The 13,375-nt window shown below is 41.1% G+C and overlaps 1 protein-coding gene across 1 annotated transcript in view; it reads right to left on the reverse strand.

Annotated features, from left to right (window-relative positions):
- Ndufs1 (NADH:ubiquinone oxidoreductase core subunit S1) overlaps positions 1-13,375 on the reverse strand; it is a 35,930-nt gene that overhangs the window by 22,291 nt on the left and 264 nt on the right. Inside the window, exons 2-8 of the mRNA XM_021648511.2 lie at positions 8,385-8,450; positions 7,881-7,972; positions 5,906-6,013; positions 2,811-2,887; positions 1,452-1,533; positions 1,232-1,362; positions 183-368 (exon numbers count right to left, since the gene is read on the reverse strand). Coding sequence (XP_021504186.1) covers positions 183-368; positions 1,232-1,362; positions 1,452-1,533; positions 2,811-2,887; positions 5,906-6,013; positions 7,881-7,972; positions 8,385-8,445 — 737 coding nt within the window. The 5' untranslated portion in view covers positions 8,446-8,450. The remainder of the gene's footprint in view (positions 1-182; positions 369-1,231; positions 1,363-1,451; positions 1,534-2,810; positions 2,888-5,905; positions 6,014-7,880; positions 7,973-8,384; positions 8,451-13,375) is intronic.

Consider the following 13,375-nt stretch of genomic DNA (forward strand, 5'->3'; position numbering starts at 1 on the left):
CACGAGGTAGAGACTAACAAGAGACCCTGTTCAAATAAAACAGATCCTGTTCCGGAGGCTAACGCCAAAGGTTGTCTCTGCCCTCCAAATACACCTGCATAACCATCCCCGGGCCCCTGCACACCTGACACACACAGAATAAATCTTTTTAAAACAAGTTGGTCAAAATGCAAGATAAATACCTTGTTTCCCAAGGCCGGGCAGTGAAGGCATAAGGTTTAGAGGTTAGAGCCCCTACAGGGCAGATATCAATGACATTCCCAGACAATTCAGACATGAACATTTTTTCAATGTATGTGCCAACTTGCATGTCATTTCCTCTGCCTGTTGTTCCCAAGTCATCTACTCCTGCAATCTCACTTGCAAACCTAAAAGAATAAAAATGTGTTATCCAGCAAACAGTATTTCCTTTCCTTTTCATAATCACAAAGACAATGACTTTCAAAACATTAAAAAGGCATTAGTATATTTTCAATAATAAGCAGAATCAGCAAATAAAAATCTGCTGTAACTGATGGAACTATAACTGCACACAAATGGAAAATTGCACAAATCACATGTATATAGCTCAATTAAGTTATAACACAATACTAGATTTAAAGTTTTAAATTCAACTGAAATTGGCATTAACTGAAAGCAAAATAACATTTTATCAGAATATACGAAAAAAAAAAAAAACACCAAAATTAAGCAAACAAAGTCTAACTTGTTCCCACAAAATAAAGGCTATCATTTCCAGTGTTGTTATTTGATGAAACTGTATGAATATTAAGTTATACTGAATACTGTTAGGTTTTGAACCTGGGACAAACAGCTAACTGAAGTTCCTATTTAACATCTCAAGGCCGCCAGGTTCTCCAAGCATCCTGAAGCCCCTGTGTAGCTGGCATACCCTATCCCTACCCTAAACTTTTAAAGACCAGGCGCTGGGCTGCCCTTCCCCCAGGTGACCTTTCCTATATAATCCAGCCATTTTGCTACGCTGATCTGTTTTTGGCTCTTTTCGTCTACCATTGACCCTCCCGGCCTCTTTGTCTGGCTCTCCCCTGCCCCTCTCCTACATGACCCAGCTCAGAGTCTTGTTCACTCTGGACTCTCCCAGATGTCTCTGCCTCCGATACGTTCTCCCTTTTATCTACAATAAACCTTCTCCTCCACTATTCCCAGGACCAGTCACATCTTTTCCTCTTTCATTCAAGTACCCAGGGATATTCCAGAAGAGAAACACTACCTGATGCACCGGGTGCACTGTATGCATCTAGTCATGATGGTTTTTACCAATGGCCCAATGTTCTTGTCTTCCACAGCACGTTTCCCCTCCAGAAATCGGCTCCTATCACTTCCAAACATCATGGACTGGTCCTTAAGAGGATTACCAGACAGTCAATCTAATGCTGCTAATGAAATTAAAATGAGCCAATAAAAATCATTTACAGAATTATTCTAGATACCTGCAGATCACATTCACCTCCCTGGTCACATATAGGACAGTCCAATGGGTGATTTGCTAATAAGAACTCCATCACACCTTCTCTGTATGAAAAATCAAATATATAAAGCAACATAAGCAGCTGCCACTAAAAAATGGTAACCTATAGGCTAGCTCAATAACCTTCATAGACATTTTTTAATACAGTTAGCATAAATTTTACACTTACTTCCAGATATGCCATCATATTAGCACTGAGGTAGTATTACATAGTTTGAGCATGTTCATAAGAGGTTAAACTAAAATACTGACCTTAGGAAATTATGACTTTCCAGAGCTTTGTTTATTCACTTATGTATTTATTTTCAGACAGGGTCTCATGAAGCCCAGCTGGCTTCCAACTCAAAATGTGGCCAAGGATGTCCTTGCTTTCTGATTTTCCTGCCTACACCTTTCCAGTGATGGGATCACAAGCATATGCCACCATTGTCAACTTTTTTTTTTTTTAAGCCATCTCCCTGTTGCCGAAACTATAGGCATGTGCTGTCATGTTCATCTTTTTTAAATTATGACTTTTGGGCTGGAGATGGCTCAGCGGTTATGAGCACTAGCTGCTCTTCCAGACAACCTGGGTTTAAGTCCCAGTACCTACATGGCAGCTCAAAACTGTAACTCCAGTTCCAGGGAATCCAACCCCCCACCACCACCACACACACACAAAAACATACATGCAGGTAAAACAACAATGTACATAAGATAAAAGTAAATCAATCATTTTTTTAAATTATGACTTTTAACAATTCAGAACTCCCAAACATTGCTGGAGATAGGCTGTACCTTGGCTGATAGAATGCTTACCCAGCATGCATGAAGCACTGGCTTCAGTCCCCACCACTGTAAACCCCAGGCATGGTGGCATTATGCCAGTAATCCTAGTAATTAGGAAGAGGACCAGACTCTCAAGGTCCTCTTCAGCACCAGTGTGAAAGCAGCCTGGACTGCATGGGATCACCTCCACAAATAAATTGTTTTACATTGCTGAAAGGTTCTCAGAAAATATCTACATTAATTCAAAATATAAACAAGGCTAGAACTTGCCTGTGGCAAGTTTAATGTACAGCCTCACATTCACACACTGAGCACTAGAGCAAACACTAACATGATTCCAACTAACGCCCAGCTCCGTAAGTCCTGGGTGCTACTCATCTCGAGTTGAGTTTTCCACGTGATTACAATTCTAGGCAATGCCTCGAATACCTGAGCCAACCTCCTCTACTGTGTATTCATTTCTGCTCATCTTCAAAGTCAGACTCTAAATCCCTCATTTACGTTGGCATAAACAGTACCTGACAAGAAATCGACAGTAGAAACACCAAAGTACCTGGCTTTCTTCGTTTTTTCCGAGTTTGTCAGGATATTCCAGCCCTTCATAACAGGCATAGCACAAGCAGCTACAACCTAGAATTTCAATGAAGAAATTCATGTTTGTATTTATTTATAGTTATCAACAAACCGACACATAAAATATTAAAAACAAACAAAACCCTGGGGTACACGATGAGCTGCTGAGCAGCCAGAGCTCTGTCTCATATATTAAACAAAGATTACCTTTCAAAACAGAATTTTGTTTTCAGCTAGGTTTAGTGGTATATGCCTGTAATCTCAGCACTTGGGAGGTAGAGACTGCAAGTCTGGGGCTAGTCTGGTCTAGCCAGGGGTTATTTATAGTGATATCTTTTCTAAAAATCAAACAAACAAAAACATTTTTTCAGATTTTTTTATAACCATTAGTAGGATGATCTGCCCCTTTGTGCTAATCCTAAAACAAATAAAGTGTTACTGTAGTTTGTCCCCCAGAAGGTCCTGAACCAGAAGACTGGCCCCCAATCTACAGAGGCTTGTGAGAAGTAGTGTGAAAAAGGAGGCCTGTGGGATATGTGAGAGTAACACTGGTCTCTCAGTGATGAGGTCTTGGAGTTGATTGGTCCCCAGGAGAAGTGGGTTATTACCAATAAAGAAGGTGGCCCCTAACCAGTCTCTTCCTTTCATCTTGTCCTATTATAAAACAACCAGAGGCCTACCATATGTGATTGCTTGATTTTGGGACTCCAAAATTATAAGCTAAATAAACCTCTTTACTTCATCAAGTATCCAGTCTTGGATATTTTGTTATAGCAATCACAAAGAAACTAGGACATAATTGTCATTAAGGATATTCTATTAGTTAGAGCAATTTTTTATTCTGCTCTGAAATTGGTCTTTTTTTTAATTTTTTGACAGAGTTTCTCTACCTGTCTGTTCTTACTCTCCGTGTAGACCAGGCTGGCCTCAAACTGAGAGATACACCTGCCTCTGCTTCCTAAGTGGCTGGGAATAAAGGCATGCAACACTATGCCTGGCTTTAACTTTTTAAATGTTTAAGATAAGGTCTCATTATGTAGTCCTGGCTGAACTGAAACTCACTAGTCCAGGCCGGTCTAAAACTCCAAGATCTACCTGTGTCTGCTGCTACCTCTGCTGCTGCGTGCTGGTGTTAAAAGGGTGTACCCCCCCCCATCCAACCTGATCACCATTTTTGTGCTTTCAAAACCCAGGAATGGGCAAACAAATTGGCTCAATGTATAAAGGTACTTACAAAGTCAACCCTGGAGCCTACATAAAAGGGGAGAGAAGTGATCTCACAAAGTCATCCTCTGATCTCCACATATGTTTTGCGACATACGCATACATATCACACACATGTATGTTGTAAAAATTAAAAAAGGCACCGTGGTCAATGCTTAAATTAGCAGTCAGGAGGCTAGAGGGTAAACGCACTTGCTGCCAAGCCTGACAGACCTGAATCCCATATCCAGGACCAACTTGGTGGAAGAAGAGAACTCAGTCCTCTGACGGCCACACAAGCAGCAGTACCTACGAGAACATATGTGTGCACCAGTGTGCACACACACGCATGCATGCACACACACAGCACACTAATACACAGACTATACATAACTGTTTTTTGCTGTTCGAGACACGGTTTCTCTGTGTGATAGGCCTGACTATCCTGGAACTTACTGTGTGGATCAGGCTGGCCTCAAACTCAGAGGTCCACCTGCCTCTGCCTTCCCAGTGCTAGGCTTAAGGTGTATGCCACCACCACCTGGCTTAAAATAAAAAATAAAATGAGTTTAACACTAGCCTATGCTACATGATAAACTTAAAGTCAGCATGGATTATGTTCAGACTTTGTGGAAGGGAGGAAGGGAGGGAGGGAGGGAGGGAGGGAGGGAGGGAGGGAAGGAAGGAAGGAAGGAAGGAAGGAAGGAAGGAAGGAAGGAAGGAAGGAAGAAAGAAAGAAACCAAGAACCAAGGGCCAGAGAGAACATTCAGGGGGTCAATCCTAGTTACCTGAGAGTTCAATCCCCAGGGACCACATGGTGGAAAGAAAGAACCAGACCCCTGTAAACTGTCCTCTGACCTCCACACATACAGACAAGCTCATACCCCAGATCTCACCTCTACTAAATAAATACATATATCTTTGAAATTTAAAAAAAAAAAAATTAATTAAAAAACAAAAACAAAAACCAGGAAAAGAACCTAGCATTAAGGGAGATAGCTCACTAGATAAAGTGCTTGCTGTGTAGGCCTAAGAAGCATGAGGATGTAAGTTTGATCCCCAAAACCTATACAAAGCTGGACAAACTGGGGCATGCTTGTAACCTCAGCACTGGGGAGGCAAAGACAGGCATCCCTGGAGCATGCCCAGTCTAACCTAACCAGAAAGACTTGCCTCTAAAAAACAAAACGGAGAATCCCCGAGGAGTGACACTTGAGGTTGTCATTTGGCCTCCATATTATATGCGTGCACATGCACTCGTACACACACACACACACACACACACACACACACACACACCAAACCTTCCTTCTATTTGTAGGCATAGCTGAGTAACAGCCATATACACCAAACTGCAATGACATAAAGTGAACTTCTTGTCTACAGCGCTTTGTCAAGTAACAATGGAACAGCATAAGCACATCTATACACTACATCTATACACTACTATCTTAGAATTGTGTCTTAACATACTGAAAGCTTAGCTGGGCGAGGCGGTGGACATCTTTGATCCCAGCACTCAGGAAAACAGAGGCATGTAGATCTCTGAGTTCAAGGCCAGCCTGGTCTACAGAGTGAGTTTCCAGGACAGCCAAAGTTACACAGGGAAACCCTATCTCAAAAAACCAAAAAGGGGAAAGAAAAAAAAAAAAAAAAAGGTGCAGAAAGCTTAAGAAACCACCTTAAATTCTTAGGCTTGCTACATGGCATTTATGTTTATAAAATAAAATACTTTCCTCAATGTATTTAATGAATCACCTATATAAAAAAATACTGAATTTATAGCAGTATTGATTTTAAATAAAGTTTGCTATAAGATTTAAAGTCTTATCTCTCCTACAGCAGGATAGGGAATTCAAGGTATCACGTACCTTTGGGGCTTTCTCAATTTCCACCAGACACATCCTGCAATTTCCAGCAACAGACAACCTTTCATGGTAACAGAATCGAGGGATCTGCATGCCAACCTTCTCACAAGCCTAGAAGACAAAACTTTGCTTTAGTAACTCCACTTCATTCTTGTGCTTACTGAAATAATGGAGGGGAGGTATCTTTTATTATTTTTATCCCTAAATACCTCTAAACCCACTCCTATGTAAGTTCCTGTGGTGGTTTGAATTGGAATGGCCTGCACAGACTCATGTGTATGAATGCTGGGTCTATCTAGGGAGTGGTCATAGTAAGAGGGATGGCCTTGCTAGAGGAAGTGTGTCACTGTGGAGGTGGGCTTTGAAGTCGCCTATGCTAAAGCTATGTCTAATGACACCCTCTCCTTGCTGCCTGTGGATCAAGATGTAGAACTCTCCCTTCCTTCTCTAGCACCATGTCTGCCTATGTGCTGTCATGTTTCCCACCATGACGGTAGTGGACTGACCCTCTGAACTGTAAGCCAGCTCCAAAGAAATGTTGTCGCTTTTTTTCTACTTTTTGAGACAGGTTTTCTCCATATAGCTCTGACTGTCCCGGAACTCACTCTGCAGACCAGGCTGCCCTTGAACTCATAAAGCTCTACCTGCCTCTGCCCCCCCAGTGCTGGGATCAAAGATGTACACCACCTTTGATGGTGCCCAGCTCAATGTTGTCCTTTCTAAGAGTAGCCCATGGTCATGGTGTTTCTTCATAGCAAGGAAACACTAACAGTTCTTCAAGAGATTTTACTCTTTGCTCTTGATGCTAGACCTGGCAGCTCTGAAGCTGCCTCAAAGGACATAAATCCCTCAAAATCCCTTCATCTTATATGTAAAAATCAGGTAAGTATTACAGTCTGTGCTGAGTCTTCTCCCCACTATCTGAGTGGTCCACTGTCACAGACGTTTCCCTGTCAAGCTGCCCAGCGGCTTCACTCCTGGACTGCCCTTCGTTGAGGCACCCTGCTCTTCTGAGACACAGACTCACCTCGTATCTTTCAGCTGGCTGTGATTTAGTTTTACTTCTAGTGTCTCTATCATTTCCTATGTGTCCAAAATGTGGTCCGTTGTACCTTGAAAATATTTTTTGCTAATACTCAGTGCTTACATGTCTGTCTATGCCTACTACAGTCCAGAAAAGAAAACAAAACAAAAAAAGCCTAAAAAAACACTTAGTTCTGTGAGAACCTACAGCTAGAAATAAACAACAACAACAACAAAAACCCACTTAGCTCTGTAGCCTACAAACAGAATAACTCACCACCTCTCATGACCAGATATGCTATTTCTGGAGAAACTCAGAAAATGACATACCACCCTTCATTTACGTGCCTTGTGGGACACAGTCTCAGAAATATTACTGAAAACAGAAAGGTACAGGAAAATGAAAAGCAACAGGAAGAGTGGGCCGCATAGTACCAGAACAGAGAGCCCCTGGTCGGTGAGCGTGCACAGGCTACTGGCAGGACACAAGCAAACCGAAGTTCTCTTGTCTTTCTTTCTTCCTTTCTTTCTTTTAAGATTTATTTATTATTTATACAGTGTTCTGCCTGTAGGCCAGAAGAGGTCACCAGATCTCATTATTGATGGCTATGAGCCACCATGTGGTTGCGGGGAATTGAACTCAGGACCTTTGGAAGAGCAGCCAGTGTTCTTAACCTCTGAGCCTCCAGGCCCCAAAAGTTCCCTTTTCACAATCTTAATCATTGTTACTATTTCTGTAATGCCGAATTTCTTAATGGATCCCACTGGAAGACAAAAATGAAACAAAAGAGCCACTACAGTTCCCCAGGAATGCTAATCAACCCATTTCCATGATATTGCTATCTCATGTTTACAAAAACAAAACAAACAAACAAAAACACAACTAAACAGTATATAGGGAATAATTGCTTCTAAACAAAAATCAGAGAATACACAGAGTCCCAAAAATAATTACCTGCAAGACAGTGGTTCCTGGTTCCACCATAACAGACAGACCATCAACAAATACTTCAATCAAGTTACTTGCTGCTGTGCCAGTTGTTCGAACTGCTCATCAAAACAATAAGGTAAGAAACAAATTAACAGTTGAGTTCATTACAGCAGAGGCTAATGGATTAACCATACATTCAAATTTTCATTTTTTAACTAGCCCTCTTTCTCTAGATGCAATTTTTTGTTTGTTTGTTTGTTTGTTTTGAGACAGCGTTTCCCTGTATAGCCCTGGCTGTCCTGGAACTTGCTCTGTAAACCAGGCTGGCTTCCAACTCTGAGATCCACCTGCCTCTGCCTCCTGAGTGTTCTGATCAAAGGTGGGCGCCACCACTGCCTGCCTAAGGTATAAATTTTTAAAATACTAAATCAGCATAAAAGCTTTTTCAATTCAGGCTTGGTTTTGTTTTGTTTTGTTACAGGAACACTCAAAAATACTCATGAATATACAACAAAAACAAAAACTTACCATATCCTTTAGGAGACTTAGAAAGGCCTAGCAAGGCCCTTTTTACAGGTATCCTTAACATGATGGCTAAAAACAAAACAAAGATGAGTTACTGTAGAGAAAAAAAAGAGCCATCTAATTATAAAGCCACGTAATTATAAAGCCACGTAATTATAAAGCCATGTAATTATAAAGCCACCTAATTATAAAGTGTTATGATTTTATGGTTTCAAATACATTATTCTAAAAAATTCAGAAGTCTGATGTTTTTCCACCAGTTTTACATATAATATTCAGTCCCAGAGACATTAGCTTATATAATGTAGCTTATACAAAGAGTTAAGAAGTAGTTAGTATGCAGTAGGCTTCAGGTACTTGCACAGGTAAGGGCTTTACAACCGAGCTATATCTCCAGCTCTAAATTTGGGCATTATAATGCAAAGTTAAGAACAGTTTTGATATAGGCAGAAGTGATGATAGCTTGGAATATAGCTCAGTTGGTACAAGAGTATTTCCGCAGCATTCAGGAAGTCCTAGGTTCTGAACCTAGCATAGCATAAACTGGATTATATGCCTGTAATTTTAGAACTTAGGTAATGGTGGAAGGGGGATTAGAAGTTTAATCCATCTTCTGCTACACAGCAAGTTTGAAGTCAAAGATATATGAAACACTGTCTCAAAAGAAAAATAATTAAGAATAAAGTAAAATTACAAAAATAATTTTGTCATTAATAGCTACCTAAAATTAGTAAAATACCTTTCTCCTTTCATTTTCTACCAGTATGTTGGGAATTTTGTTTTGGTGAGGAAGGGTCTTATCAGTCTTGGCTAGTCTTGAAGCAGTTCTCCTGCTTTTGATTCCTGGGTGCTACTACAACTGGATCCAACATGTTCTTTCTCACGATCTTTGAATTGTATAGGATCCTAGGCTATTCCGAGGTAGATCAGTAGTCAAAGCCTTGGCTGCATCTTGAGGACCGTTGCTCTCTCACAGACCTGCAGTATTCATTGTGTATCTTCCTACTTTCAGTACCAATTCCCATGAGCTGGTAAAAATAAGCTTTAAAACAATGGTCCTCCATAGGAGCTGGTGTTACAGGCCTGTAATCTCAGTTACTTGGGACACCAGGCGGCAGACTCACATGTTCCAGACCTGTCAGACCTTGAGTGAGTTCAATGCCAACCTGGATAACTTGGTGAGACCCTGTCTCAAAAATGGAAAGGTGTCTGAAGAAGCTCAGCAGTTTAAGAGCACTTGTTGCTCTTGCAGAGGACCTGGGTTTAGTTCCCAGCACCCACATGATGGTTCCCAACCATCCATAACTACAGTTATTGATGTCCTCTTTTGATCTCTGCAGGCACCAGCACACACACAGTGCTGGTGTGTGTGCTGAGCCCAGTGTTTTGAGGCAAAACACTCAAATACAGAAAAGAAAAAAGCGGGGTATGGTGGTGCACACCTTTAATCACAGGACCAGGGAGACAGAGGTAGGTGGATATATGAGTTCAAGGCCAGCCTGGTATACAGAGTGAGTTCTAGAACAGCAAGGGCTATACAGAGAAACCATTTGTCTTTAAAAAAATTTTTTAACTGAAAGTGAAGTAAGGGAAAGAAATGTAGCTCAGTGATACCATGTGTGTGATGGCCCTAGGTTCAATAATCAAGTCTGAAAAAAAAAAAAAAAAAGGGCTGGAGAGATAGATGACAGCTCAAAGCTGTCTGTAACTCTAGTCTAGGGGATCTGACACCATCTTCTTGCCTGTCAATACCAGGCACACACACTGTACACAGACATGAATATAAGTAAGCTATAAATAAACAAGCAAAATGTTTTAAAATTTTAAAATAAAAGAGTGGTTCTCATTTGTCCCACAGGGAGTGAGGGAGCTTATTAATTATTAATGTCTGGAGACACCATTACCACAATGGGAAGGCTTGTGCTGGCATGTAGTGGGTAGAGAGCAGGGTGCTATTAAAAGTCCTATATTGCAGGGGCAGTCCTTCACAATAAAAATTCTCCAAGGTAACAAATAAATCTTAAAAAAATTATCCAAAGTATTAACAGTGTTAAAGTTGAGAAACTATGATCCAAAAGGTTTGCACCTGGAACCTAAGTAGAGTAGAGCGTAAGTTCAAGGTCAGGCAAGACTACATACCAAGATACTGCCTCAAAATAAAAAAATTTAAAAGGTGGGATAATTTACATAAATGTGGTTACTTAAACCAGTGGTTCTCAACCTTCCTAATGCTGCAACCCTTTAATAATGCAGCTCCTCATGTTGTAGTGACCCCCAACCATAATTTTTTTCATTGCTACTTCATAACTGTATTTTTGCTACTATTATGAATCATAATGTAAGTATTTTTGGAGATAAAGGATTGCCAAAGGGGTCTCGACCCACAGACTGAGAACACTAAGTTTTAAGTACTGGACTTTCTGTTTGCTCAGTTAATCACGCAGACTAAGCAGCCAGGTGGTGGGATTACAAATAGGTTGGCCAGATAACTAGTTTTTCTTTGTATTTGTTGTTTTTAACCTGTTAAAGACAGTAAGAAGAAAATTATGTGATTAGAATGTATCAACATTAAAAAAAGTGATAATTTTCAATAGCGGTAGCAGTACTAATAGAAAATGGTGAAAAACCAAAACTATTTCCTTTTTAATAAAAAAAAAAAAGTATGCATATGTGTTTTGCCTGCATCTATGTCTGTTCACCATGTGCATGCCTGCTGCCCAGGGGGGCAGGAAAGATGTCAGATCTCTTGGAACTGGAGTTGTAAACAGTTGCTGAGCTGTCATGTAATTTTGAGGAATCAAACCACAGCCACTGAGACATCTCTCCAGCCCCAAAGGTATAGCCTAGGCTGGTCTTGAACTCATGATCCTCCTGCCTCAACTTCTTCAGCATATCTTATGTGCTACCACAACTGGCCTGTAGCTATATAGAGACCAGGCTGGCCTGAAACTCACTTGAGAGGCTTGCCTCTCAAGTGCTGAGATTAAAGGTATACACTATCACTCCAGATAAAATAGAATCCTAAGCACTAAAGTCTGTAGTTATCATAGATGACCTATAGTTAAATTCATTAATTCATAATCCATTTTATTTCATTAATTCCTTAGTAACTGTAATCTATAGTTTTTTTAAGATTTGTTTATTTATTATGTATACAATGTAAACCTGCATGCTAGAAGAGGGCACTGAATCTCATTATAGACAGTGTGCCACCATATAGTTGCTAGGAATTGAACACAGGACCCCTGGAAGAGCAGCCAGTGCCCTTAACCTCTGAGCTATCATCTCTCTAGCCCCGTAATCAACAGTTTTCAATACTGAATTTACAGACATCATGTCTTTTATCCACTAGTTATTGGCTCTTTTCTTTCTTTATTTTATTTTTTTTCGAGACAGGGTTTCTCTGTGTATCCTTGGCAGTCCTGGACTGACTTTGCAGACTAGGCTGGCCTCACAGCAATTTGCCTGCCTCTGCCTCTCAGGGTGGTGGGATTACAGGCATGCATCACTGGACCCGGCTTAGTTATTGGCTCTTTATTTATAAAGCAGATCTACAATATTTCCTAGGGTGCTGTTACTAGGTCCATAATCGCCAATATAAAAACAAAGAAAAAATTTGCAATAAAAACTGACTTAAACTTAATCAGTAATGGCCACTGAAAATCAATTGTAAAGTGCTCTTCGTTTGTGGTCCTTTTCCTTACTAACAGCACACCATGTATATACTTTATTATTTTACTTACTAAACTTGGGCTGATCATGTAGCTTTGGTGGAAGCCCACCTCCTTAGCCTGCACTGGACTGTATCCCTAATACAGACAACAAACAAGCCCAAAACACTAAATTGGTGAATTGCCAAATTTGGAACCTTACTAGACTAGAAGTTCCTTGACAAGAAATTTGACTATTTCTCTTCTCTGAAGATTAGCATAGTTACCCAAATAGCAAAAGCAAGTCACCAAATAGTCTTGCCATCATATTCCAGAATGGTACCTATCCCATTTAAAAACAAACAAATGTCAGTTCTCTCCTTCCATCACGTGGGTCCTAGGGATCTAACTCTGGCTGTCAGGCTTGGCCGCAAGCATCATTACCAACTGCGCTATCTCACCAGCCTGAATATGTGCTTCAGACTATCTACCAAACTGCAACAAAACTTAGTCAAGACGGGGGCGCAGCTCAGTAGAGTCCTACCACAGCACCCACGAAGTCCTGCATCCAATCGTCTCTGCCTCCACAGTGCTGAATTATAGACATGCCCCACCACACCTGGCATCTCTCTAATATCTTAGCTGTGACTCACAGAAACAACTTTTCTAAAAGGTGCTGATGCTCTGGCTTAGAACACCCAATTTAATGATGTAAAACTCGGTGGATATTGTCTGAGTGTGTGCACTTGTGGGCTCCTGTGCTCACGGTCCAGAAGAGTGGTGAATTCCCTGTTACAGTGACAGGCAGTTAGGAGCTTCCTGACTTGGAAAGTGGGAACCCAACTCGGATCCTCTCCGCACTCTGAACTGCCTAGCCATCTCTCCAGCCCCGACTGAGCTAACTTTTTAAAAAGTTTTTGTCAGTTTTCCCGTCATAATGGAATGCATAAAATACGACCAATGATCAATGAACTAGACAGTTTAAACATGCAGTAGTTAGGGCAGAGAGTTTCAAGACAGCAGCTAAATAATGATGGCTAACGTTTAAGTCACTTGTGACACTGGGAAACGAACCGCTCTTTCTGTGACAGGCCCATCTTCTGTTTTCCTCTGCAGGGAGGAAGCAGCTCGCAAGCCGGAGCTCCCAAAGGGCTCCTGATCTTCCTGCATCATGCTCCATTAGACCTGAAACCAAGGTCGGTAGCCCTCACCTGCCGGTTTTCCCTGGTTCAGGTGGCGGGGCAGGAGGAGGTACCCAGTCAAGGACAAGAGGAGAATGACTTGTCTGACCTAAAGGATCCAATCTGGCCAAGAAATAAAACACTTCCCGAAGCACTTCAACTT

Source organism: Meriones unguiculatus, chromosome 15 (assembly GCF_030254825.1).
Source record: "Meriones unguiculatus strain TT.TT164.6M chromosome 15, Bangor_MerUng_6.1, whole genome shotgun sequence".
In the NCBI taxonomy this organism is placed as follows: Eukaryota; Metazoa; Chordata; class Mammalia; order Rodentia; family Muridae; genus Meriones; species Meriones unguiculatus.